Source organism: Epargyreus clarus, unplaced genomic scaffold (genome assembly GCF_041222505.1).
Source record: "Epargyreus clarus isolate Ecla_fem2 unplaced genomic scaffold, WU_Ecla_fem_2.2 ptg000032l, whole genome shotgun sequence".
Classification (NCBI taxonomy): Eukaryota; Metazoa; Arthropoda; class Insecta; order Lepidoptera; family Hesperiidae; genus Epargyreus; species Epargyreus clarus.
Window position 1 is genome coordinate 10,342,751 of NW_027332237.1, and position 27,377 is coordinate 10,370,127.

Consider the following 27,377-nt stretch of genomic DNA (forward strand, 5'->3'; position numbering starts at 1 on the left):
TGGGGAAAGAATTGTTATTTTTCTGTAAGATTGAAGATAAAATAAAATAAGGTATAGATCAAAGACAGCAGTACTTATAAAGTATTTTTATTAAATTAGAACTTCTTGAAGGATTTCTTCGAGCCCTTGCCCTTGGATACCTTTAACACGTTGAATCTGACGGTTTTGGAGAGCGGCCGGCATTCGCCAATGGTCACGATGTCTCCGAGTTCCACATCCCTGGAAAGTGAACATAAACTGTTATAATTGGCGTAGATTGTGAGAAATATTGTTGTGAAGGTAATTGTAATCAGAATTTGGGTTAGAACACGGTTTTCGTCAATTGGTCTTCAGAAGACCGTCGTGTGAGTATCATCATATAAATCCTATAGTTTATAACTAGAGATCAGACAGTTCCATTTCAGTTTGGGTTTTACCCAGTTTTGATCAGACACTATCCATAATTTTAGTAGTTATGTACTATGTAACTAACCATCTATGATAACTATCTATGATTCATCTGGTTAATAAATAATACAGGTACATAATATTTAAAAAAAAATCATTTTGTACCTAATATCTTCGTAATTAGTTGATGTGTGAAGTTATAATAATAAATAAACGTTATTCTATTTAGAAAAATATTTTCAGTCACACAATGTCTAAAATATTACATGACAAACTTAAACTCAACCAAAGTATAACAAATTGTTTAAGACTGTAATCAGTCAAGGAAAATCTTGGATATATTACCTGAAGCAAGGTGACAGATGAACCGACATATTCCTGTGACGCTTCTCGAACCTGTTGTACTTAGGGAGGTAGTGCAGGTAGTCCCGCCTGATCACAATCGTGCGCTGCATCTTCATCTTCTGAACGACTCCGGTAAGGATACGGCCACGAATAGACACATTGCCGGTGAACGGACACTTCTTGTCAATATACGTGCCTTCAATTGCCTGAAATTTTTGGTTTTTGGTGTTATTTCGTTGCTTTTTTCAATGTAAGAGTGATCAGAGTGAAGTGTTCAATCAGATTTTGGGTTAGAACACAGTCTTCATCATTTGGTTGTCAGAAGACCGTCGTGTGGATTTCATCATTTTGATTTCGTAAATCATCTATGAATATCTTTTAGAAATAAAGTACTATTACTGTACAAATAGTAAAAATTATGCTTCATGTAATAACTATGTAAACTGTTGTCATTTATTTTTGTAAGATAGTAAAATTTCAAGTACTATTGCGTGTAATGTAATTTGGCAAATTAAAAATATATTCAAATTTTATTCAAATCTGTTTACTATTATTACAATAATATATTTATTTATTAATTTTGAGTACTTTTGAGTGTAGTGTAATATCATGGGTGACTTTTTCTCGTATTCACAAAAGCATTTGATTTGGAAGCATATAAAGCTATATTCATAATTTTATTATTACAAATGTATTATTAGGAGTGCTGATAATATTTATTTTATATAGTTATATAATACAAATGTTTTTTAGTCTGGGTATATAATGTATACAGGATATAAAGCTGATGAAAACTTATGAAATATTGTTTTTGGAAATTTCCCTTCACCATGTTATTGCCAGATGATATTTTATTATTATAATTGATACCCTTAAAAATAACAATAAGTATAAGTAAATATAACATAAAATATACCTTACCGTGATATAATTATAACATGCAGCAGATTGACATATAACATGCAAGCTTACCGTAAGCATATGCTTATTGCAGGCCACCCGGTAGTGATGTATACAGGCATCTTGTAATTAAATAATTAATTGAAAGACCATTCTTTGATCCCTATAATTCACATAAAATACAAACAAATAGTAATGAAAATTTAAGAAAATAATTATTTCTATAGACCAAAATAGACTTGATTTAACATTAAACTTAACATTTAAGTTTGTGGTAAAAATAAAATTATAATTTACATTATTTGTTCAGATAATATATTTATGGCAAAAATATCTCTCGTGATGGACAGATCTCCAAATACCAAGGCAAAGAGATAGTTTAAACATTGGAAGTTGTTTTAAAAATATATTAGACCTCATGTCTCTAAATTATCAAATTTGCAATATGTAATTGGTGAAAAATGTATATGGTGCAAAGAAGTTATTGAAGATGACCAAAGAATGCTCTTATATCAATATTTGCTGACTTTATGATATTAACCAGCCACCTCATAAAGAGAACAGTTAAATATGCCATTGGAACCATAGTTAAATTTAAAATGTCTAAAAGTAGAGATAATTTAAGTAACTTTTTTTTGTGTACATATGTATCTTCTGATATCTGATATGAAAATAAAATTAAATCAAAATATTTTATTCAAAATTGATGCACTATCCCCAGAAGGTATTAGAACTTTAGGATTATACTTTGAACTTTAGTACCAAATTACATATTTAATTGTTCTCTTAGATGCTCCCTTAGCAATGAAGCCACCACCACTGCCCGTCCTGAAAGAACAAACCAAACCTCGCGGGGAGTCTTGAAACCGAGCCCGACGTTTTTGCTATGTCTCATATCCTTCTTCTTCATGCCACCCTTCCGGTTCAGGAAGACGGTGGCCTGTTTCTGAAACGCTTTCTCTGTCTAGAAGTAAAACACACAGATTAGAACACTCATGCGTTACCTCGCGGGGTGTTTTGAACCCGAGACCCAAATCTTTGTGGTATCTCAATGGTTTCCTACTACGCTTCACACCGATCCCTTTCTTACGGTTCAAGAACACCGTCGGTTGCTTTTGGAATGAACGTTCCGTCTGCAATTTTTAAGTTAGTTATTATTTAATTACATTACTACATTTTGAAATCTAGGTACTAGCTACTTACTAAGTAATCTAAATAAAACAAAGTTAAAGTAATAATAAAATAACAGATTATAGAACATAGCCGCTCGTATTATGATATTGTGTAGAAATGGTTTTGTATCTAAAAGATAGGGTTGCCATTCCCCGTAAAGTACGATGATTATTTGTAAAGACTGCTTCATTCTGTATGAATTTCGCCAAAATAACATAAACACACGAAATTATATATGGAAATAAGCCCAGTTACAAATAAACAAATACAATAAAAAAAGCGTATTAATTATGAAGACTTCACACAAACTAACCTCTAAAGAACATGTTTCTGGTTGAAATAAAAATTATTTTATTGCACTAAAACACAGTGAATTATTACTAAAACTACGTCCAAATAACGCAAATCTAGATTTCGACATGGTTTTTGTAAGTATCATTGCGATAAATAGAATAAAATGCCGTGTAGCACGTGGATGTATACAACCAACACATTTGCACTACAAAATGTAATTTCTAGGATAAAAAATATTTATAATCGTATCCTTAGTAACTTAAACAGGTTTATTTATCAAAATTATAACGCAAAGAGCAAGAAATATATTATTTTTTCAAGAATATCGCCACCTACCTGATCCGCCATTTTGCTTGACAACGAAAAGAAGTGTCAAACTCGAAACAGAGAAAGACATAACAGATGAAATATGGACGCAGGAGACTTGCGTTTATGGAAAGCAATGATATAAAAAACAAACAGCCCACCATAACATAAATCTTTAATTTTATTTTTTACTAAAATTGCTGATATATTCTTGAGAAATTAGTAAGATTTCAAATATTTAAAATGAAAATATAAATAATGCAACGTTAAATATTTAATGTCGTCTTTTTTATAGCTATATGAATGCGGTGGCTGTATAGGATAAACCCAATTGGAATTGGTAAAAAAAGTTATTAAAACGTAATGTCAAACAAGATTTCCGAATTGTTATCAAAATATTTAACGTTCTAATTTTTTTGACGAATAGGAAAATAAATTGTTGTTATTGCTGTTTTTTTTAGTTGATATTTGTGTTAAACACTTATTTATCTGATCACTATGTGGGAGAGATGTTCGCTCGAGCTTATGTGAAGCAGTGATGTGTTTTGTTCTGGCATTTTATTTTGCGCTTCGGATAGGAATTTTTGGTTGAATTGAGATGGAAGAAGTGAGGCAGTTGGTGCAGGAAGAAGGGCGAGAGGCGCGGAATCTGGTGGCCTTCCACGTCGCAGTGGACACTCCGGGTAAATGTGACTTTGTTTAATTAATAAATTTGAATCACCAAATAATATTGATGTCTCACTCTTGATAGCGGATTCTTCGTGGGCGTAAGTACCTATAACTTAAATCGAGCGGTTAAGGAGTGCCTATTTGCTAATACGTTCGAAATGCAGCTGGTTCTATAGACACTATTAATATAAAATCAATTTACCGTATGGATTAAATTTCGTCTCAAATTTTATCCTTAACGGGTTTTTGACCATTCATATTACAGCAATTAATGTAATTGGAAATTTATGGTAACGGTTATTCGTTACGGCAAATTATTGATGATATGGTCAATGTGTTCTATTATTTAAAGCAAGTATAGGCAATCTTTTAAAACTTGCTGTACAAATTTAAGGATGTGGGTAAAGTCTCGTAGTAGGTAATAAATAGGGATAGTGTGTCCAGGCTGCCCTCTAAAAATAGATCTGTTAAGAAAAGGTCTTTGTCTGTCTGTAACTACAACTTTGCCATTCTGGAAATGTATGAAAAACATCATCTTTGAGTCTTAGAAATATGAAATTTTGTAATTTTTGTTGTGTGAGCCAGTACCTAAGTCCCCATCCATTCATAGGCTTGCAGTGTCCCATCAACTTCACTATAACAGCAAAATAGAAGTTGTTGTGTAGATCTTATGTTTTGGTTCATAATCATAAAAGAAAGTAAATTTAGAATTCAATCTAAATTAGTACATATGAAGTAGCAAAATTATGCTCTTGCTTGCACTTTTACTAGATACAATTTATTTATAGTTACATTATACAAAGACAAGTATGCAAAAATACTTCCAGATCTATGAACGTTAAGAGATCTAACAACATTCAAACTTAGAATGGAAATGTAAGATCATCGTTTTAAAGTTGACTTGGCTAGAGTTTAGGACGATGGTATGTGTCATATTCCATCGTATACACCAGACCGTGTGGTGATTCAAACCCACCTGGACTCCAGTTGCGCTCCTTTGAAGATCCCAGAGTCCTCTATGCAGCATTATTGTGTTGAGAATCCCACATAACCCTGTTTCGCACCCACGGCACCGGGTACCTTGTGAAAGTTTCCCCCCTCGTTACCAAAAAGAAGGCCCTAAGCTTAATAGTGTAGTAGTGTGTCCTCAATATATTTACAAGTATGCCATGCAAGTCATCACACAATTCCAATTTAAATCTGACACTGATCATGTTGCTACAGCACCAGATGTTCCAAATGAGGGAAACCTCATGAATACTCCAGTACCTAGTGGCTACAAGCATACTACTAAAGAAGAATGTCCAAGTAATTTTCATACTTTTCAATGTCTATGTGAAGTGATGCTTAAGCTTTTGATTATTTTCGCAGCTCAGCTGTCGGTAGAATAGTGTAGTGAAAATTTACTGAATTTTAGAACTAAGCGTAGCGTAGAGACATAAGCAAAAACTGCTAGTATAATTAAGATAAGGATAACTAGGGTTTAGGTATAATAGTATGATGAAATTGTAGACTAAATAGTTTTTTATTCAATAATCCTACAAGTTACATTTAATTATTTACAATATTAACGTAATAAAAAAAAGTACAAAATAATATATGAAACAGGCTATAAAAATACTTATAATAAAATAGTTAAATATAATAAGCTTCATCCAAATTGTTGTCTCTTGGAAGAGTCCCCAAAACGCTGGCGACATTACCTCGCTGAATAGCAAAGCTAATTCTTTGCCCGAGGTAAGCGCCAGCCCTTTGGTCGTGGGTGCACTCGATCAAACGCCTTGAAAGGTGTTTAAAAAAAGATCGAGCGTCAGAACCCCACGGCCCCATCGTCTCTACACCAAACGGCAGAAATATATAGTCTCGACTGAGACTAGCATATTTCTGCAGTTTGCGTATTTCCGCATCGGTAGCCACAACACCAGCTGCCCTAGAAGATAGTTGAAGATGGGATGGTGCCATTGTGTCGACACACGTTGCATCCCACACAAGACACCTCCCATTCTTCCAAGGAATTAAAGTCAAGCCGTCAGGCCTCTTACCATCGTCTCGTACAATACCGTTCGGCTCTAATTGTGCCGGTACGTTGACGGTAGCAAGAGCCCTGCGGATGACATCATTGAGGGCAGCATGGCGCGATTGGCGACCGGCGCTACGACGACAAGATAGGCCGTGGTGTCCCAAATGGTCTACCTGAACACCACAAGGGCAACAATGTGGATGAATTAAAGGTAAACCTAGTCGCAAGCCGATAGCAATGGTAAATGATGTATTGTCTAACACTGACCCTAAGTTGTTGGACGGTGTTGCATGAAGCCAAAATCCTGATTCCTTAACAGAAACGGCCAGGAGACGAGCACGCTCAGCAGAACTGACACTTGAGTTTACCAATGAGGTGTGTGTTATCCTGCAAAGCGGCTCGTCCCAAAGCCTTTGCACATTCAGATCTACAGGTAGAGATACACCTGGGCAAGCTGTGTGCCAAGCATTCCTGGCTTCCTCACAGTACGAGATTTCTGTAAGACCTAATGAAGAATTCGTTATTTTTTGGAACAGAGAACTCGTACCGTGCACAGAAGACAGGAATGCCGGTAAAGCAACGGATGTAGCTTTCCTGATACCAAGACCTCCAAAACGTATAGGTAAAGAGGCCTGGGACCAAGATCCAAATTGCAATTCAATATGTTTGATAATATCCTCAAAATATGAGAATCCAATACTGACAGAGAATTTAAAAACTTCCATGCTGGGCAACATCTTAAAAAGTATGTAAATTTGGGAACAAAAATACAAAATCGAATAATGTGATAAGCCATGTGTATTTTAATTTTGCCTAAACGTTCAGAAATTATATCAAATTTTGACAAGAGTTCGTCGAAAAAAGGTTGAATAGAATCTTCTAAAACGGGAGAACCGAGGAGGCGCAATGATTCTTTAGACTAAATTAGTCATATCTTTTAAAATCGATGACATATTGGATTTTTGAAAACTTACTACTATTGAAAACTCTGAACTTACACACCAATGCCAGGCTGCTAGTCCGCTCTGAAGTCGTTTCGAGTAGGTATAGTCATACAATGGCGATGCAATTCATTTTATATTCAGAGCGGATTAAGAGTTTTACGCGGACTATATTTCTGCTTAAAAACTGAAGAGTTAAACATTGCTGCCTTATAGTTTTGAACAGTGTGGTAAGGGAGAAACTTTTTACGAGACATTGTCAGGGGTGCAATTGCATCTGTGGCCGATCTCAGATAGGACTTTAATCCTATCTGGGATTCATAAACATCTAATCAACCCAAGATACACATACATAGGCAGCAGTGGCCACTTATCAAGAAGCCGACGGAACTCATATTTGCTATTTGTTTTGAAAAAAATTAATGCATGTTTAGTCAAAAAAAATATCCGAAAGATCTACTAAAAGTGCTTGTGGAAAAACCAGTATTACTCTCCATATACATGCTGATGAACCCTCGTATCTTTTGTACTTTTTATAGAAATGCTTTGTGCAATTAAATTTAGTTGAGTGATTCAATCACTGATGAGTTGTTTTAATTTAATAGTGTGTGTAGTTAAGTGGTGATCTCATAGCAATTCTGCTTGCTTTTATCTGTTAGGTATTTTGTGGGTAAACTACTTTATGAAATATAGGAAGATAAGTGTTATATTTTTTTTTATTAATACTATTTTTATATAGAAGTACCAAATGAGCATGTCCACCTGATGGTATAGTCCGCGCCAAACTGCTAGTCCGCTCTGAAGTTGTGCACAACTACAAGTATATATTCCGTAACGTAAGGGCATACTAACGCAGCTATGTACCCGCGGGCGAGAGCGGGCAGCGGTCGGTGTCCGGAGGGGTCCTGCGCTGTCTTCATCCCCCTAATATCTACAATTTGCCATTCGATGGGACTCGTTTCTATATTCAGAGCAGACCAGCAGTTTGGCATGGACATCAGATGGAATACATGCTTGCTATTGCAATAAAAAAATGTTTATTCTGTTTATTTCTTAAATGTTGTAATCAAAATAGAGCCCTAATATTAATTTCTTTAGTTGCAATATATTGGCATGAATATCTGTGTAGGTATGTATGTTACATATATTACGTTGTGTTTGTCCTTTATACATAAAACATTCCAATTAAGCATATGTTCAGGTAAATGTGATATTAAAATATACAGGCAACACATCCGTGACTAACTCAATCAATGAAATATATAGCTTTGACAGGACATTTCACCAGTTCTATGATATTTATTTTCAAAACAATGAAATTAGTTACTCACTCTACTTGAAATTGAATTACTGATTATTATGACTGTGTGGTGTAGTCACATAGTAATTGAGTTCCAGCTATGTGCTTACATTTTGTATCTGAGTATCCTCATTCTATATTTTGAATTACTTTTAGATAATTGATTTTTCATGGAGAAATAGTCTAGTGGTTAAAAGTTAAAGTCTCAAGCTGCCCGAATTACAACTGTGCGCATTGTTTATATTGGAAATAAGTTAAATTATCATTTGCAAAAATAGTAAAATAAAACATTATTAGAAAACCTACACACCCGAGTGTTGTTTAAAACAGTTTCCAAACTACAAAACTGCACTTGGAAAGCTTGGTAAACTATGGTCTAACCCCTTCCTCTGAGAGGAGACCCGCGCCCAATACGAGTAGTTGATGAAAATGATCGTATGTCCAGCGCGGGTGTCCCGCAAGCCGCCCCGCGCGGTGCCGCCGGCTCGCCGGGCTCCGCCCCGCGCGCCGCGCCTCCGCTCGGCCTCCGCGGGCCGCGACAAGCGCTCCGACATGCGCGCGAGGTACTGGGCGCTGCTGTTCGGCGATTTGCATCGCTCGGTAAGTAGTGAGGGCGTGGGACTGCTGGCCCGACATATGGTATCACCACCACCTATCCTGATTCTGCCTTATAAGTATAACAACAATGCTCTGTTACGATGTCTGAGGCGGTCAAATTTGAGCTTTAATAATAACACTTTACTTTTAGGTAAAAATCTTTGCTTATTTATTTCTAGTCGATTACAATAAGTCTTGGATAGCCATGACCAATTGACCATTGCAAACAGTTGGACAGTTGAACAGTTGGATATTGGAATATCATTTACAAGACACGTCTTGTAAATGATATTTCAATATTATTTACAATTGTTCCTACAACGAATTTAATTTTGACTAACAAATTAATTATTATAGTTTTTGTTTCGATTTTAGGTAGGGGAAATTTACAATTTCGTCGACGCCAATGAAAACCTGAATGAGTGCCAAGAAGTAATCCTTGTTTTGGAAAACTACACACGAGACTTTAAAGCCTTAGGTGAATGGTTTAGACTGAAATGGGAGTATGACAATACTCCGCCACCTCAGAGACCTCAAAGCTTAGCTTGGGAGATACGAAAGACTGACTTTGTCCGACTGGATTTCAGACGTGCATATTCCGTAAAAAGTTCCCCGTCCGTGTCAGGGAAAAATAGCCCATGTTTCTCTGGACATAACACCCCTAGCGGCAAAAACAGCCCCAACTTGACAGGTAAAGCTAGTCCTGGCAGCGGGAAAGTAAGCCCTAGGATTTCTTCAACACATTCCAGCACAAGCCCAAAAGCAAATATCGAGTTTTTCAGCAATAAAATTGTTGCTTCCAAAATCACGGCAATACCAGAGCCAAAAGTTTCTAAAGAAACTACTAGGCTCTCCGAAATCAAAGAAAGAGACCTGAAAGAAACTCAGGAACATAACCAGAATGTTAAAATAACGTCTGACACGAATGATGTTAGTGACAAGATTGTTGAGAAAGAAGATCCGATAAATACGGTGACTGTAGAATTAGGAAAAGCAAAAGAAATTCCTAATGAGACTCCTAAACATGTTGTTATAATTTCTCCAAAGCACAACAAGTCACAAACTTCTGAACCTACTAAACTTCCAGAACTTAAACAGAGAGATGTAAAATCTACTGACGATGATAATCAAGCTGGCAAAGTAATGCCTCAATTAAATGATACAAATGATAACAGTGTTGCAAAGGAAGATCTGCAGAATATACCAATTATTGAAATAGGAACAGCTAAACAAATTACAAGTGCATCTCCAAAGCAAGTGTTGATAAAATCGTCACAACATACTAAATTGCTAAATACAGAAGGCTTAAAGGCCACTGACATACAAGATAAAAATTCAAAAGATACTTGTGAAGATGATCAGCTTGTCAATGTAAACGCTGAAACGAATGATACTAATAATGTTGAAAATGAAGATCCGAAAATATTGATGGTTGTTGAAGGAGGAAAAGCTAAAGAAATTGCAAATGCTTTGCCTAAACAAGTAGTGATTAAGTCGCCAAAACACACAAAATTGCAAAATTGTTCCTCGGCAACTGATGCAAAGGATAAACATGTAAAAGATACATCTGAAGATAATCAGGCGATTAAATTAAACCCTGAAACTAATAATACTGATGATAAAATTGCTTTGAAAGAAGATCGAAAGAATATGGTGACAGTTGAAATAGGCAAGGCTAAAGAAATTGCAAATGTATCTCCCAAACCTGTCGTAGTAAAGTCGCCAAAACATGCTAATACAGATATTCCTAAGAAAAAGTCTGATAATGAACTTTCTAGTCAAGCAAAAGCAACCATAGCGCAACTAGATGCGATGGAAAATGAATTCTTAGAAAAACAACTGTTAGAAAATTCAGTCAAAAATGAAAATGTACTGAATCAAGATAAAGAAGTCGAAAAAAACTTAAATCAACCAAGTACTGAAATGATTACTGTTGATGTTGATGATAAGCAAACCAGTAACATTGAAAAAACAGTACAAAGTCCTATAGAATCTCCCACAAAATCAGAAGATAATTTCGCTGATATATCCAATGAAAGTTCGCCAAAATCTAGCGACGAGAAACCACCTGATGTTGTATTGAATACTGAAATGAACGAAGAAAAGAATAATCTACAACAACCTGAGATTGTTAAAGATTTAATAGCTGAAGTACATAAAGCACCAAAACAAGATGAGAATGATGTTGAACAAAAAAAGCCTGACATAATAAATAATAATAATGACGAAAAAAAAGAAACTGTTAAGGAGGCTGATGTGACTCAATCAAATGATATTACACAAGAACATAAGGTAGAGCAGGATCTAAAAAAAACTGATAGTAAAACTGCGCCTGATTCTAAACCAATTGCTAGGCCGGCGTACTCTACGGCAGCTGCTAAACCTAAATCTGTGAATGCGCTAAAATCCGAAGTTAAAACACCTCTTAGATCAACTACATTGTCTAGAAGCTCCACCGTTGTCGAGTTAAGGCCTAACACAGCGCTTAAAACTCACAAACCCTTCCAGAGGAAAAATCAGACAAGCAAATGTAGTTATCCCTTTAACTTGACAACTGGTCGGAAGAGCCTTTTCGATAATTCACCTGCAACTGTTAATAAAGCACCTTTGTTAAAGAGACCCTTTAACAGGAATACTCAAATGGCGTCAGGTGATAATAAAATGAATTCGATTAAACCTGACGTTAAAAAACGCCCACCAAGACCTACTTCGTTAAAAATAAACGAAAAAGGTGATAAAAAGGCTAAAAATGAAAGTAATAATCCTGCATTAAAGAGAATTAAAGACTGTGAGGAGTACAGCAGTTGTGATACTATCGTAACACAAATTGATATGTCCCGGATCGATTCAAGCGAAAGTCTCAAAACGTTGGTACCGGAAGACATGATGCAAGATGTAGGGAATTCGGTCGAAGTACTTGCTGTAGACGATAAAAAAGATAATGAAGGTTGGCTCACAGTTAAATCCAAGCGTTGCACTCGGGAGTCGAAAAAACAGTCAAAATCACATTGGGCAAACAGATTTCACCAACCTTCAGCGACTACTAGCCTACCGACACTTAATATGCTGGTATCACCAAAGCAGGAGACTAAGTCACTAACTGATGCTCCCACGATGGCTAAAACTGATCGAGCTCAGTCAGAACAACCTCAAAAAATTGAAAAGCCACCAACAGTAATGGCAAAAATTGAGGTAAAACCGAAAGAACCCGAACAATCTCGAAAAATCGAAAGTACAGAACCTAAAGTCGTAAAAGTTGAAGTGAAGTCCAAAGCTCAAGATAAACCTAAAGATCCAGCGATGATAAGGCAAAAATCTGACGTAACTGGACTCAAAACGCGATCATCGAAATCTAAAGTTCTAACTAAGAGAGCGGAAAAAGTCAAGGACCCGACTAAAGACGAAGACAGTTCAGATTTGATAAAGAATCGTCTTCATTCCTCACTGGAGAGTTTGACAACGGGATTGGCTAGATCCCAAGAAAGCACGGAAGAAGCATTCGATTTTGATAAATGGAAAGCAGAATTCAAATCGACATTCAACTTTCTGGATGATGATGAAATTTCTGATCAAAACGAGTTGCTGATGTCGGCTGATCCGTCGGAGATGTCAGAAATAGCGGAGATGACGTCTCAAATAGAGGAGAATGAAAGGAAAATCAGTTTGGCGCTGGATTTTCAGTCGGAAGTTGATCAGAGGAAGCTTTGCGAAGAAGAGGATCTACTCAACCGACAGATCATGGAACTCCAACAAGTGTCTGATATAGATTTGGACACAGAAACGGATGATACAGAGGTTTGTATGTTTTATTAAAAATGTTATCTTTTTTCACTATTTATCGTTTTCATTTTCAATTATATTGGCAATTCCTTACATCAGAGATAGAAATATCCGACACCGATATAAAACTGTATTGATTAAGTTTAAAATATCTGGCACTAGCAGGTACGGCTAGTCGGATAGCGCTTGTTATTAATAAATGATCAGTCTTTCTGAATTTTTGTCCATGTAGGATCAAAATTTGTCAGTTTTTAGCAGGCAGAAATTATAAAATCTTTGTTCTTTGGTAGGCAAATTTGATGATTAATTTTTATCAATAAGAATGAATTCAAGAAGATTTTTTCAGAAATAATATTTCTAGGTATAAAACAATTTTATATACCGGAATAATCTATCTTGTTTGCGGAAATGTTGAAATGAATGTTGAATTTTTACAGCACAAATATTATCTCAGGCACCGTATTTATGTAACAAGACATTTCTCCACGAATATCTGATTTTGCTCCATCTCAAGAAGTATCAGACAATGATACAAAACACTTGATGCAGATTGCACTTTTATCTAAAGTTGAAAATTGTGTCAAGTTCCACTGACCGCGGTCCATTTGTATTTTGAAAGCTTCGTAAAAGCTTCACAATACTATTTTCTACAGCTTTGTATTCGAAGACTAAATGCTAAAGGTTATGCCCTATTTAAGTGTATTTCGAACTTCACTAACATTTTAATGTATTCTGCAATCGATACTCTAGTTCTCGTTTTAAACTTGTCCACATAAAGACTATTGATTTGATATCTCGTGGTTTATGTAATCCTACGAGTCTTTTGTAAGAATAGAGGCTAGAGGCTCGAGTTTCGATTTTTGGCTGGATAGACCTTTGTTGTTTGAGTTTTGACTCTGAGGACGCACATAACTGAACTTTCCAAGCCGAAATGTCCGTCTGAAATTGTCTAAGCGTAATTATCTAAGCTGTTGAACATATTTTCAAGAAACATTAATTAGGGATTTTATGAATAATGTGGATGGATGGATCATTTTGGATCCGCATCCAATTCGTCGCAAATATTAGTTAGGTTTCAGTTACGAATTATAAAGATAATAAAGTGAACAAAAATAGGTAATGATTTGATTTTATTTGTATAGTAGGTAACTATACAGTGTAGGCTCGATCAGGATTCATAATTAAATACATTATTTAAAAATAGACACGACTTTATGGTAAAGATTTTAAATTAATTATGAGGAAATCAATAACAAAAATATCTGAGGAAAATATAATTCCAATTTCTGATAACATTTAGGTCGTCAGTTTAAAAATAGACCGTTACTCAGAAATCACGTTATATAGGTATTTCACTATTGGCCTTTTAGTAAATTAAGTCAAAACTTTCAGACTGACGCAGAAATACTCTGCGAAGATCCCATATCGGTACCACAGTGTCCTCCAGAGAACCTTGGTTCCTTAGCAGCAAGTCTTGAGGATCAGTACGAGACGGCACTCGCGGGGATGTCCTGGGCTGAACGGATGGATGCCTTGGTCACTTTGGAGGCCTTGGTGGCTAGGGATCCAGGTAAAATTGAAAATAGAAAATGATTCTTTGATGTCATTAAGTTACTAATACGACTCGCGTGTCGGAGCGGTCACCATACTGGTCTATCGCGCAGAGGTTGCCTGGGTTCGATCCCCGGCCAGACAGATATCTAAATGAAGAATTTAGAGTTCTGTTTCTGGGTCTGGGTGTTTGTGTATTTGTCTATGTGTGTGTCCACGGCACCCACGACGCAGGGAATCCTAGTGTGGGGTGTGAGTGTAGAAAACGTTTTGACTAATAAGTGGAAGTGAATATTTAAAGGGTACGGTTAGTTTAAATATATCTTTATTTGAGTAAAAAAATAAGTATTAATAATATTAATAATAGTAGTGTTAAGTGTTTTCTATTGGATTGCAGGAAGGGCACAGCAGTTGCATAGCAAACTGTCTCAAGGCATCAGGCGAAGGGGCAGTCTTCAGGATGTACTAAGAAGGTAAAATAATTGAAGATGTCAGGAGGATTGGAATTGTTAATGTTTTATTTTAATAAAATCTGATTGAATATTAACCATCGAAGAGTATCTACTTAGTATGTGTCGTCACAGTATTAGAATATAATCCGTAATCCTTTACGGGAATCTATATTTATGTAAGGCGATTAAGTTTTCAGCGGCCTTTATTAATACTCAATCTATCAAAACTTTTCCTACCAAAGATTGAAATATGTCAATTTATGTCGTGGTAATCTAATTTAGTAGGCTTTTGGTAACTATTTCAGAAATGTTAACAAAAATTACAGGATCCAGGCGAAACAAGCGCGCGCGGATCGTCAGCGTCAACAACTGAGGACTGAGAGGGCAAACAAGATACACCAACTGCTGGCGAGGGTCGAGGAAGTTAAGGTATTGTTAATGGTAATATAATGTACCCTTCCTGTTCCTTCATTCACCTGCATTTCCCTTCTTAAAGTTCATGTATTGTTAATGGTAATATAATGAACCTTTCCTGTTCCATCACCTAATGTTCCTTTCTTCGGGTACGTTTAGATTTACAGACATTGAGAGCGTCAGATGAGTGTCAGGCGTGCAGTGGCGTACAAAAAGTATTCTTCCATACTGTACATAATATAACATAATGTGTGCTGACGTATTTATATCTATAGCAATAGAGTTACATCGATACGGGATATGCCTGTCAAGATATTGTATAGAAAAACGAAAATTACGGTTTTGTCTGAACATTCCGTGCCTGACACATTCAATGTCTGGAGATATAAACATTGTCATAAACTGCTTTTGTATTTTTGTTTTGGAATTTTCTTTGATGGACTTATTACCCTAATTTATTTAGTCGTAAATAATTAGCTATGAAAATTTTGACAATATAAATTCACAGTTCGCCAAGAACCAACTGACGGAAGAGAAACGACTTAGAATGGAGAGACGTTTGCAAAAGGCCGCCGAGAACAGAGACCAGCATCTTAAAGTAAGGAAATTATTTATTATTATCTTGTCCCATTAGCTTAATTTTTTATGAAATTTAATAAATTGTGGTTTAAAGTGGTTATGTAATAAATTTTAAGATTTCTCGTCAAGTTTTTGTAATTAAATGAAATATATCTGTTCTGTATAGGCCTGTAGAGGCACTTACAAATTGTCACTTATATTTTTCTCTTATACTACTACCCAATTCGAATTCGCCCTCAACAGAGAAGATCCGGTTAGAAACTTAGTGGAGTTTTCTTTTATTTCCCATAATTCCAGAATTACTTTCACTAGTTACTACGTAAAATGAAAATATGGCAAAGAAACCTACAGGCTTGGGCGTTTAAAAAAATCTTACATGACCAGCGCGGTGAACTATAGCCTAAGCTCGTCTCACGTTGAGAAGAAACCCGTGCCTATTATTAAGACAGTAATGGGTTGAGTTCGGCGGCTGTCCTTACATTTACTATTGCCATCTCTTGTCATCGGCTATCGTTATCTCTTTCCCTCCAGGACCGTGTCCGCAAGGCTCACGACGAGGAGGAGAAACTCCGCGAGATCGCGTTCATAAAGCAGTTGCAAGCGGAGAACCGCCGCCACGACTTCCTCGCGCAGTGCCGCTCGCACACCACCCGCTTGCGGCAACGGAGGAGGGAACAGTTGCAGAAGTTGGTGAGTGAAATTACCCCTAGGATCGTGAGCAAGATAAGAAGTGGAGAAGAGAACAGTTGCAGAAGCTGGTGAGTGGCATTACCCCCAGGATCGTGAGCAAGAGAAGAAGTGAAGTTGAGAACAGTTGCAGAAGCTGGTGAGTGGCATTACTCCCACGATCGTGAGCAAGAGAAGAAGTGAAGTAGAGAACAGTTGCAGAAGCTGGTAAGTGGCATTACCCCCAGGATCGTGAGCAAGAGAAGAAGTGAAGTAGAGAACAGTTGCAGAAGCTGGTGAGTGGCATTACTCCCACGATCGTGAGCAAGAGAAGAAGTGAAGTAGAGAACAGTTGCAGAAGCTGGTAAGTGGCATTACCCCCAGGATCGTGAGCAAGAGAAGAAGTGAAGAAGCGAGCAGTTGCAGAAGGGGACAGTGCCGCAAAGCCCTCGATGAGGAGGAGAATCGCCGCCACGACTTCCTCGTGCAGTGCCGATCGCACACCACGCGTGCGGCAACGGAGTAGGGAGCAGCTGTAGAAACTGGTGAGTAGCGTCGGGAGTTGCAGGTCTCTAGCCTAAGGAGTGGGGACTCCTTATCTCTAGCTGCCTAAAGGGGGGGGGGGCGTTCGCGGAAGGGGCGCTTCGCCTTGGGCCAGAGGCCTGATCCTGGTCCTGAGGGTCGTCAGCAAAACTAAAAGGTGCCCGGAGTCAAAAAATCACTGAACTTATTTATGAATAAGTCATTTGTACACATTTGTAATTTTTTAAAATCCTATCAACTTTTTACACTGTGGGCCTTAATTCAATATTCCACCCCGGGTCTCGTTCAACATTTCCGCCCCGGCCTCCGACGACTTTATTTCGCTACTGCCCCTTATTATTTATATTTTTTAGTTTTTAAAAGTTGTGTGCTATTTTCTTTTATGTTTCTTTCGCCGGTTACTAATGTGTTGTGATGATTGTGTTCTCCAGGAGGAGAAAGCCGCCCGGGAAGCGGCCGTCGGCGCTCGTCGTCAGGCGTTACAGGCGGCGCGGCAACAGCACGTGGCTTCGCTACTAGCGAGACGCCGCGAGCGGGATGCGCGCGTGTCGGAGCTGCGCGAGCTGCGCCGCCAGGAGCGCGGCGACGCGGCCAGGGAGAAGGCGAGTACACACGGTACACGCACAGTACACGCGCGGTACACGCACGGTACAGGCACAGTACACGCACGGTACAGGCGCGGCACAACACGTCGCGTCGCTCAGAGCGTGGTACGAAGCACGCACATGAATGCGCGCACACACACACAATTACACACACACACACATGCACATGTACACACACACACACACACGTACATGTACACACACACACACACACACATGTACACACACACATGCACATGTACACACACACAGATACACTTGTACACACACGCACGCACGCACTTACGTTACGTGACACTGAGAATATATTCCCTGTGAAAATGCACATACAACACTGCATATTTACAGGGAAAAGCATGGGCGCAGAATAATATTCCTGTAGTTAATATTTTTAGAAAAAAAAATACAATAGAATATTATATGCAAACAAATAATGTAATTCACAAAATATGATGTATGTTGAATAGAAAAACAATAAAAATATAAAAAAATATTTCGCCCAACGTGGGGCTCGAACCCACGACCCTGAGATTAAGAGTCTCATGCTCTACCGACTGAGCTAGCCGGGCTGTGACTACGTCTGTGAAATTGTTTATTAGTATCCCCGTGTACGTAAGTGTACTGTTTTTTATGTAACATAGTCTTTATATAAAAAGTGATTGAAATAAACGAAATTATTCTATTTTTAGATAAATTCGTTTAAGACCGTTGTAATGAATGATTTTCAGTTATATCATAAAAAAAATCCACTCTCAATATTTTGTTTGTTTTCTATGCGTAGATTGCGATTTCTATAAAAACATTGTTTAGTTTCAGTTAAAAATGTTTTCTCTTTTCTATAAAGATTCTAATTTTTTTCTTTGTTTTTGACTAATTTGTATTAAGTTGTATCGATGTTATTGATACAAGTAATTAAAATGAATATTTATGACCATTGTCGAATTTCATCCACTACATGAATTATCCCTTATAATAAAAAAATGTAAAGCTTAAAATCTCATCTGACTTATATTTTTTTATTTCCTTAGGATGACATTTATTTCAAATAAACATTATTTCGAAACAAAAAAGTTATCTCAAAAATAGACAAAAAATATAAAAATAAGTTTTTTTTTTCGAAAACTTCCATAATTTGTACTATAAAAAACTACATTAAAATCTAACCCTTATCTATACAGGCGGAAGGTGTAAAATCCCGTCTATCGGCATTAGCAGCAGCCGCTAAACAAGAGGAGGACGCGCTCAGGAGTCGAATCCGGGACAAGCAGGACGCCTCGCAGCAGCGCCTCGAGTCACACCTGCAGGCTATACGGGAGAAGGCCACGGGACCTAGGCAGGCTGTGAGTGGACACTGATTTTGTGTTGAGGGTGGGATTAGAATGGGTATTGATGATTAGATCCGAAAATATTCTTATGTTTCCACTGGTTCCTAATAAATGGTAAAGGTTAAATGATTTTAGCCAGTTTAAATAAAATTAAAAACTTAGTAATAAAATGTTAAAATATATACCTACATTTTTTTGCACTTACGAGTATAAGTAGCTATACAGGATGTTTGAGTATAATAACCCCGTTTAAAATTTGCTATATAGTCAAGTGCAGATTTAGTACATCATTAAGACTATTTTGTCTTAAAAAAGTTCAATAATCTTCTGTTAAATAAATGATGACTTTTAAATATGCACTTTATTTTGAAAAGTTATAAGTCATAACTATGTAAAATTATATTAAGGAAGCGAATCACACCAAAATTGAAACCATTATAGATTATCATAAAGAGAAAAAAATACAAAGAAATGAAAATACAAGCAAAAAGAAAATCCATTGTTTTTATTGCCGGACTTCTTATATGAGGTCTAATTTTGTACCGGAAGTAGTATAAGAAAAGATATTGAAGTAGACAATTTCTAATTGTAGTTCTTTCATTTCAAAATTAATTAAAAATGTTCTTCTAACAAAAAGTTTTGGTAACATTCTCCCCAGACGACATCGGAAAGTCAAGACCAAGCCACAAAAGACATGGAAGAAGCAGAGAGACTGGAGCAGGAGCGGAAAGACAGAGAGAAGCAGAAAGCGATCAAGAAGAAAGCTAGGAAGTTGAAACAGAAGTTGCTTGCCTCGTAAGTGCTTGTCAATGAAATAATCAAAACAAAAAATATGTCATGAATGTAATTTACGAAGTCCATCTGATGGTAAGTAGCTACTGCCGTCTATGAACGTCTTTAATCAACTCCAGATAAGAGTAGATTCCTATTCCTGAGATCTAAACACATGTGCTGCTGTCCCTGAAGACTAAGTTGGAATTCCTCGGAAAAGTATGTCTCCTAGTTTACATGTTTCTCAATTACATATTTACAATCAACCAACTTATATACCCAAAAAGTTGAGCAGAGATTCGGTGTCGCTAAGTTATGTACCAAAACCAAGTAACAAAGCAGTATAGTATTGCATAAATCTTATTTAACTAAATAGTTAAATAACATATAATAAGCAGCTACTTTGATAATATTCGTGTAATTTTTTTAAAGTCACAAATAATTAATTTCAATTTTATTTCTATTATGGCATTACATTATAGAAAGTATAAAATATTTTTATCAAATCTAATTATGCAATAATAATTTAAAACAAACCTATTTATTGCAGTGGTAACACCAGACCAGTTTACGAAGATAACGTGACCGTTTTCGATTCGATCCTCAATCCGTTCGCTAATAAAATAACGAAAATCGTCAACACCATTAACAACATTATTAAACCCCTTCAAGAAGACGATAAACCTTCTTCAGACGTCAGCAAAGAAAACGGCTTCGATCACGACGAACAGAGAAATAGAAAGAAGAATAAGAAACTAGTGAACGGAGAAGCAGAAGAAGTATCTAGTGGAGATAAGAAAAGAAAGAAAAAGTCGAAGGAATCGTCTGAAAGAGAACTCGATGCAGAAGTAGAGAAAATAGTGAACGGTGACGTCAAACCTGAGAAGGAGAAACGAAAGAAAAAATCGAAAGAGTCAGTTGAAAGGGAAATAGATGAGTTAGAGCGAAACAACAATAGTGTCACAGCTTCGCAGTCTAAAAAGAAGAAGAAGAATAGTGAGAGTGAGAGGAAGTTGACCAAAACCAGTTCGGTGTGTAGTTCTCTGAGTGATATGAGTCGGTCCAGTGTGAGGGAGGTTAGACCGGTGGCTATAGATGTGACGTTCTTGGAAAGGCAACTGAATGAATTGCACAGGATTGTGGAAAAACTGGGCGGGGTGAGTTGGTTTTTATTATTATTATTATTAGTATTACAATCTTTTTTTTAATATTTGTTAGTTGGTATGTAAGTGAGGGTCGAATGTTGCAATTGAATATTGAGAGATTTACCCGGTTCATCTGAGAATTTCTACAATTTTCTAATTCCTAGCAGTTCTATTTTTGAAACCATATTGGTATTGGTTCTTTTACAAACTTTTATTTGAAGTCCTTTGTAAGTTTATACATATATGTGAGGGTAAAATCTTGCAATATAATCTTAAACCAGTTAACCTTAGCCAATTGAGCTGAAATTTGGCATACATACATGTTTATGTTTATATGAATATGCCAGGTTGATTATTTTTTGTGCACCCCCATTATATGGACATCAAATATTTTTTGATGTGAAACATCTATAGCCGCACGTAAAACCGATTTCTGGCGTGGCGACGCATGCCGTGTCGCCACGCTATACGATGGTATATATATACAGTCTATATGCAGTAGTGTGTACGGTGTGGCGACGCGTCGCCACGCGCAATCGGCTGTGCGATTCTCTCCCACTCGATCTGGCGTTAAGCCATGTTTCTCGCTACACTGAGCTCGAATACTATTTTATTTTATCATTATGACATATTTAGTTCCTATCACAATATGTTCTTTTCTGCATATTACTTTTACAAAATAATGTCGATGTTTCACATCTGCCAGGCGTCCCGTGACGGCTCACATGTTTTTTTTTTAGACGGATATGTTTGAAAAATAGTAGCAACCATAACTTTAATACTAGAAATGGAAATAAACTATTAATAACTAAATATAGATTATTATACTATACAGGGTGAATCTCCATAAAGTGCACATATCGAAACAGGTAAAATTAAACCGCATTTTGTCGACAAAAAAAATAAAAAAATTTTTTTTTGGGTTTTACGACCTTTTGAAGTTTTTTTTTTTAATTGTGCACCTAAAGAAAATAAATCGCTATAATTTTTAAACTAAGAGGGTTATCAGGTTCAAACAAAAATAACAATGATTGCCAATGATAGGCCGTACTGATCCATGAAAAAAAAAACAAAAAAAAATCATCTTCCCAGGAAAAACATGTCAGATTAGTGCAATAAAGCACTTTTTTTAGGTAAAATTTTCAGTAATCATCAATTTTCTCAAAATAATCTAGGCATTTTATTTTTTTATTATTATTTAATGCAATTCTACGTCGTATTAGCTTTCAAACACTAAAAAAAACACGCCTCTAACTCAAGTATAAAGTTTGCTAGGAACGTTTCAAAAAAGACGCGACGCACGTGCGCCCTAATAAAACTGGTATAGTCCGACCCATAATTAGATGTCCAAAATATAAACAAAGGAAACTATCAAAAATATGTTTCAATGGTAAATTCATGGTAGTTTCTTATTTTTGACGATATTAAAGTGATAAAACAGTAATAAAATAAATCTTTAATAATTAAAAAAAAAAACACTACTTTGTATTAAAAATGTTATTTATTACCAACACCCTTAAGAACTGCCTTTGTTTAAGCGCTCGTAGGAAACTTTATACTTAAGTTAGAGGCATGCTTTTTTTAGTGTTTGAAAGCTAATACGACGTAGAATTGCATTAAATAATAAAAATAAAATAAAAAGCCTAGATTATTTTGAGGAAATTCAAGATTACTGAAATTTAACCTAAAAAAATTGCTTTCTTCACACTAATCTGACTATTTTTTTCTGGGAAGATAAACTTTTTTGTTTTTTTTTTTCATGGATCAGTACGGCCTATAATTGGCATTCATTGTAATTTTTGTTTGAACATGATAACTCTTTTAGTTCAAAAGTTATAGCGATTTATTTACTTTAGGTGCACAATTCCAAAAAAAAACTTCAAAAGGTCGTAAACCCAAAAAAAAAATTTTTTATTATTTTTTTTGTCGACAGAATGCGGTTTAATATTACCTGTTTCAATATGTGCACTTTATGGAGATTCACCCTGTATAGACTTACTATGGGCTGAGTGATTATTTGACTGATAAAATGGTGTGTTCTGAAGTAGCTCCAGCTCCACATGTACCATTAGGTTAAGTTTGCTATTGTATAAAACATTTATTTTTTAAAAAAGATGTGTGTTATGGAGTTTCTTTCGCCGCTTCTTCTCCATAACGAAACACCTTGTGAAGTGGTCGTAGTTGTATTGACATTCAAAAAGTGCTCTGTAAAGAACCTATTTTGAATAAAAAGAAATGATTTGATACAAAAATTAAAGTAACATTTGTAAGGAGGTTTTTTTTTAAACTTTTATAAATATAAATGTATGTTATATTATATAGTTGCCGGATAAGCGCGGTGTATACCAATCGCTGACTGTGAGAGCAGCGAGCGGGCTGCTGGCCGCCGCGGCAGACAGAGACGACTTGGCTGCACAGTTCACTGCCAAGTGAGTTTATTTATTGATTGATTTATTTGTTTGTTTGTTTGTTTGTTTGTTTATTTATTTATTTATTTATTTATGACACACCAACAGCATTACATACAATATATATTGTACAAACTTATTCTAATAAGTATAAGTCTAAACACGTAGACTGGTATGCATGCCAGTTACAGGTGCGTACATCTTTGGTAATGCTAAATATAGACGATCATAATATAAAGCATAGATTAGTAAAGATACTTCGCCGCCTTGAAATTGAATGAAGCCACAAACGGCTTATTTTAGTAAGTTCTTTTTTTGAATTCTTGACAAATAATAACATTTTTAGAGAAAATTTACGAATAAATAACTAATACTGTGTAATTTACGTAATAAATAAATAATTATTTCAAATATTTTAGGGACATTTTAGCACGGAGACGTGGCAAAACTTTTTTACGCAACTATTACAATTCTCAAAATTGGGTACATTTTCTTGTTAGGACTGAGTAATCTTTACTAATCTATGATATAAAGTATAAATATAGTATAAAGTTTATAGACTAAATAACTAAGTTTATTAGTTTATTTTAAACTTATTTCCTACTGGATGTAGCCCCGTCTGGATGTTTTTTTATATAAAGCACCAGATAAAGTAGGTGGTAGAACCCTTTGTGGTTCGACTCCGGCGGCACCACCGCCACACCTATTTCTGTTATAATGACAGTGTTAGGCGCTGCTGTGTTCCGGTTTGAAGGGTGTGGTAAGGGAGACAGACTTTTCCGAGGCGTTCCAGCTTAGTCCTCAGGGGTAGCGGCGCATCTGTGGCCGACCTCAGATAGGATATCGATATAGTGATATACCATTATGTAACTGCTTTTATTTATCCCCCAGGTGTTTAAGCACAGCGGTGACTCTAATATCCCGAGCAGTGGGATCGTGTGGTGTTAGTGCGGCGCATCTGGTAACAACCAACACGTGTGTGCATCTCATCAAACTGCTGAGTGATCAACTGGTAAGATATACACTATATTATAATTTGAGGTGGGTGTTGGCTGAAGTCTTGGTCAACTTCGACCAGAAAAGTTTCAGGTTCGCTCAGAATAAAATGTTTGGTCGAAGATGTAGGTTTACAACAAACGTTATTAAATGTAGGCCGAATGTTTGGCCGACAGTGTAGTTTTTTTTAGCAAAGTCGTTATTCAATGATCTATAACGAATGGACGAGTTCGTGAAGAATATGGTAATTTGTCCGAAACTTTGCCTCCGCCAAATTGGGACGAAAAATTTAGCTGAAGCTGTGGTTATTTTTAGCAAATACCGAAATTGAATAAAATATAAATGCACCTTAAGAACTTATTTACTTTTACTTTTACTTACTAGTACTTTTAGCAAATAACGAAATTGAATAAAATATAAATGCACCTTAAGAACTTATTTAAACAAGATGACACAGTAAAACATTATTTCAGTTAAGTAGCGAAGTATAATCGTCGAAATGGAATATATCTATATCAGAACCTACTGAACGCTTATTTATCATCAAAAAATAAATTGATGGCATAAAGCAAATGGAGTTAAAAAATATTTTTTTATAAAAATAAAAAAATATTAAATTATCTGTGACTCGTTGCATACAACGCCATCTGTAAAAAAATTGTTAAAGTGATGGCTGCCTCTTGAGCACACAGCGCCACCTAGTTAATCGTTATGTAAACGAAAAATATTTTTCAAATAGACACTAGATGTCGCTAGTTGCCTGTGTGCAGACTTTTTAATCTACAATTTTAATATTTTATTCGTGGGGCTTATAACACAGTTGCAATATTTTAAAGTGAATTAATGGTTAAATATAACAGTGATACTTTGTTCATTATTTTAATTTTTTTACTATATTCATGAATATAAATTTTAACAAACATGGAGTTTTATATTTGATACTCATATTTAATTTGTTATTTGAGTTTTTTTTTACTTTCTATGTTCACCTGATGATATGTTAATAAGTGGTTATAAATAAAATAAATAGAGTAATAATTATATACCCATACGTACCTACGGAACTAAAAAGAACTATTTATCAAAATAAAAAAAACCAATAACTTTTTTCCTAGCAACCCACCATCCACGTTAAAATTTTATAGTTATTACCAACAATAAACAACATTACCCTCTGCGAAGTTTTCTACCAGAGGAAGGGGTTGCGAACATTTTCCGAGCGGTTAGTTTTGATGTCCGCTCTTCAATCAGGTGACGTCAACCTTTACAAACTTTGCCCCGTTTACAAGTTTTGATTTAGTTTTCTTGTGAACGGGTCTTATGGTTGGGTACTAAATACATAGTACCGACATTTTCTTATGCTACTATTCATTTTGAAATATATTTTGCTCTATATTTCAAAAGTATTTTTAAGTTTTGTCGTGTCGCCTCTGCCAACTAATATTCTTACACAGTTTTGACATACAATGTTATATTTTTAATATAATATTTGACATACAATTTGCCCTACAATTTACATAAAAAGTACAGATAATTAAATTTGTTACTGAAAAACAGAACGCTTTACAGTGTTAGTTTTCGTAATACATTTTTTCATTCAAAATGCACTGTCAAAATCCTTTTCAGTGAATTCGATTTTTCAGCGATAGCGTTAATAATTATTCTACATATAAATCAATTTAAAAAGCTGTAGCTACATATTAACAACTGTAGACCCAGTTTACCCTTATTGTGTATTGTTTTAATTTAATTCAAGGTTGAGTTAGACTTTTTTATTGATGAAATATTTTGGGTACGTCAACATTTTCCGAACGGTTAGTTTTGATGTCTTCAATCAGTTGTCGTCAATCTCTACAAACTTGGCTCAGTGAAAAGTTTTATAAGTAATTGTGTACTTTTGATATCTTTTTCGGACGAATAAATTCAATTAATTCATCAAGTACGGTAAACAAAGGACATGTAATTTTTTGGGCATATCTAATATGTGCGTCATATTGAAAAAAGAAAATACGTATTTCTGTAATTTCATAAACTAAATATTGACAAACTTAACGTTTGGCCTGTCTTTTTATTAAGAAAGGCGTGAATGGTATTTATACTAAATATAGTGAACAAGTAGGTACCGATAAGTTGCCACTCGTTAACGAGGGGTTAGACACCTGGTCTCTCAATAGGGAGGTTCGATTTTGATCTATATATTTTTTTCGAAGTTTGTGCGTATTAGAAATTAATTATCACATGCTTAAACGATGAGAAAAACACCGTGAGGAAACCAACAAGCATAACATTTCTTTAAAAATATTTTCAAGGATGTTTCAAGTCTACCAATTCGCGCTTGTTCAATGTGGACAGTTATAAAACAGGCCCCCTTTGTAGAGAATAGAACATAGCCTAACCCCTCTTACTCAGGGTTCCGGTGCCCAGCAGTGATATAGTAATGATACCTTTTTTTTCTCGAGGGGGAAACCTTCAAAAGGTACCCGTCGACGTGGGAGCGACGCCGGGTTTTGTGGGATTTTTACCGCACTAAAACCTCCCCGGTGGCCGTCCTCAGCGCTTGTTGGAGAACTCCGGGATCTCCAACGGAACACAACCGGAGCCCTCCGAGCACGATGCCCAACGGGCTCTACCCTGGGGGAGCAGTTTTCGTTCCTCCCACACCATGTAGTGTTTACGACGGTGTGCGACCACACATACCGCCGTCCTTCCCGGGGTCGCTTGCTGGACGGTTCGAGCTCCCACTCTTGCCGCCCGCAACCCCGGAAGCCCCCTTTTAGTCGCCTCTTACGACAGGCAGGGGATACCGTAGCTCTATTCTAGTCCCGGAACTACAGGGACAGTAGTAATGATACCTTTTTTTTTTTTTTTTTTTTTTTTTTTTTTTTTTTTTCTTCTCGAGGGGGAAACCTTCAAAAGGTACCCGGTGCCGTGGGAGCGACACGGGGTTATGTGGGACTTTTACCGCACTAAAACCCCCCCGGTGGCCGTCCTCGGCGCTGCGTAGAGGACTCCGGGATCTCCAAAGGAACGCGACCGGAGTCCTCTCAGCGCACTGCCCCGTCGGGCTCCGCCCAGGTGACTTTGTGTCACCACACCGTCTGGTGTATACGACGGAATGCGACCACACATACCGTCGTCCTTCCCGGGGTCGCTAGCCGGGTGGTTCGAGCTCCCACTCTTGCCGCCCGTAACCCCGAAAGCCCCTTTTAG

At 36.4% G+C, this 27,377-nt stretch overlaps 3 protein-coding genes and 1 non-coding gene across 5 annotated transcripts in view; 1 reads left to right on the forward strand and 3 right to left on the reverse strand.

The window, feature by feature from the left end:
- LOC140755020 (G protein-activated inward rectifier potassium channel 3) overlaps window positions 1-27,377 on the reverse strand; it is a 502,832-nt gene that overhangs the window by 112,208 nt on the left and 363,247 nt on the right. The gene's annotated exons all lie outside the window — the stretch shown is intronic.
- Window positions 72-3,528, reverse strand: RpS11 (ribosomal protein S11). Of its 2 annotated transcripts, none has more exons than XM_073090214.1 (4): window positions 3,436-3,528; window positions 2,480-2,596; window positions 733-938; window positions 72-219 (listed from the first exon to the last, which is right to left on the reverse strand). In XM_073090214.1, the coding sequence occupies exons 1-4, from the start codon at window positions 3,445-3,447 to the stop codon at window positions 96-98; spliced, it is 459 nt and encodes a 152-aa protein (XP_072946315.1). In that variant the 5' UTR covers window positions 3,448-3,528; the 3' UTR covers window positions 72-95. The 2 variants fall into 2 exon arrangements, with proteins under 2 accessions (XP_072946315.1, XP_072946314.1); XM_073090213.1 differs by lacking the exon at window positions 2,480-2,596 and adding an exon at window positions 2,637-2,765 and having other exon boundaries at window positions 3,436-3,462.
- The window catches only part of ssp3 (short spindle 3), a 74,229-nt gene continuing 50,627 nt past the window's right edge, over window positions 3,776-27,377 (forward strand). Inside the window, exons 1-14 of the mRNA XM_073090113.1 lie at window positions 3,776-4,088; window positions 8,781-8,935; window positions 9,308-12,727; window positions 14,105-14,282; window positions 14,661-14,736; window positions 15,042-15,144; window positions 15,638-15,727; window positions 16,240-16,398; window positions 17,349-17,519; window positions 18,701-18,862; window positions 19,506-19,642; window positions 20,169-20,775; window positions 23,086-23,192; window positions 24,063-24,183. Coding sequence (XP_072946214.1) covers window positions 4,004-4,088; window positions 8,781-8,935; window positions 9,308-12,727; window positions 14,105-14,282; window positions 14,661-14,736; window positions 15,042-15,144; window positions 15,638-15,727; window positions 16,240-16,398; window positions 17,349-17,519; window positions 18,701-18,862; window positions 19,506-19,642; window positions 20,169-20,775; window positions 23,086-23,192; window positions 24,063-24,183 — 5,571 coding nt within the window. The 5' untranslated portion in view covers window positions 3,776-4,003. The remainder of the gene's footprint in view (window positions 4,089-8,780; window positions 8,936-9,307; window positions 12,728-14,104; window positions 14,283-14,660; window positions 14,737-15,041; window positions 15,145-15,637; window positions 15,728-16,239; window positions 16,399-17,348; window positions 17,520-18,700; window positions 18,863-19,505; window positions 19,643-20,168; window positions 20,776-23,085; window positions 23,193-24,062; window positions 24,184-27,377) is intronic.
- TRNAK-CUU (transfer RNA lysine (anticodon CUU)) lies at window positions 18,019-18,091 on the reverse strand. The gene has a single exon. It is a non-coding gene; the product is annotated as a tRNA-Lys (tRNA).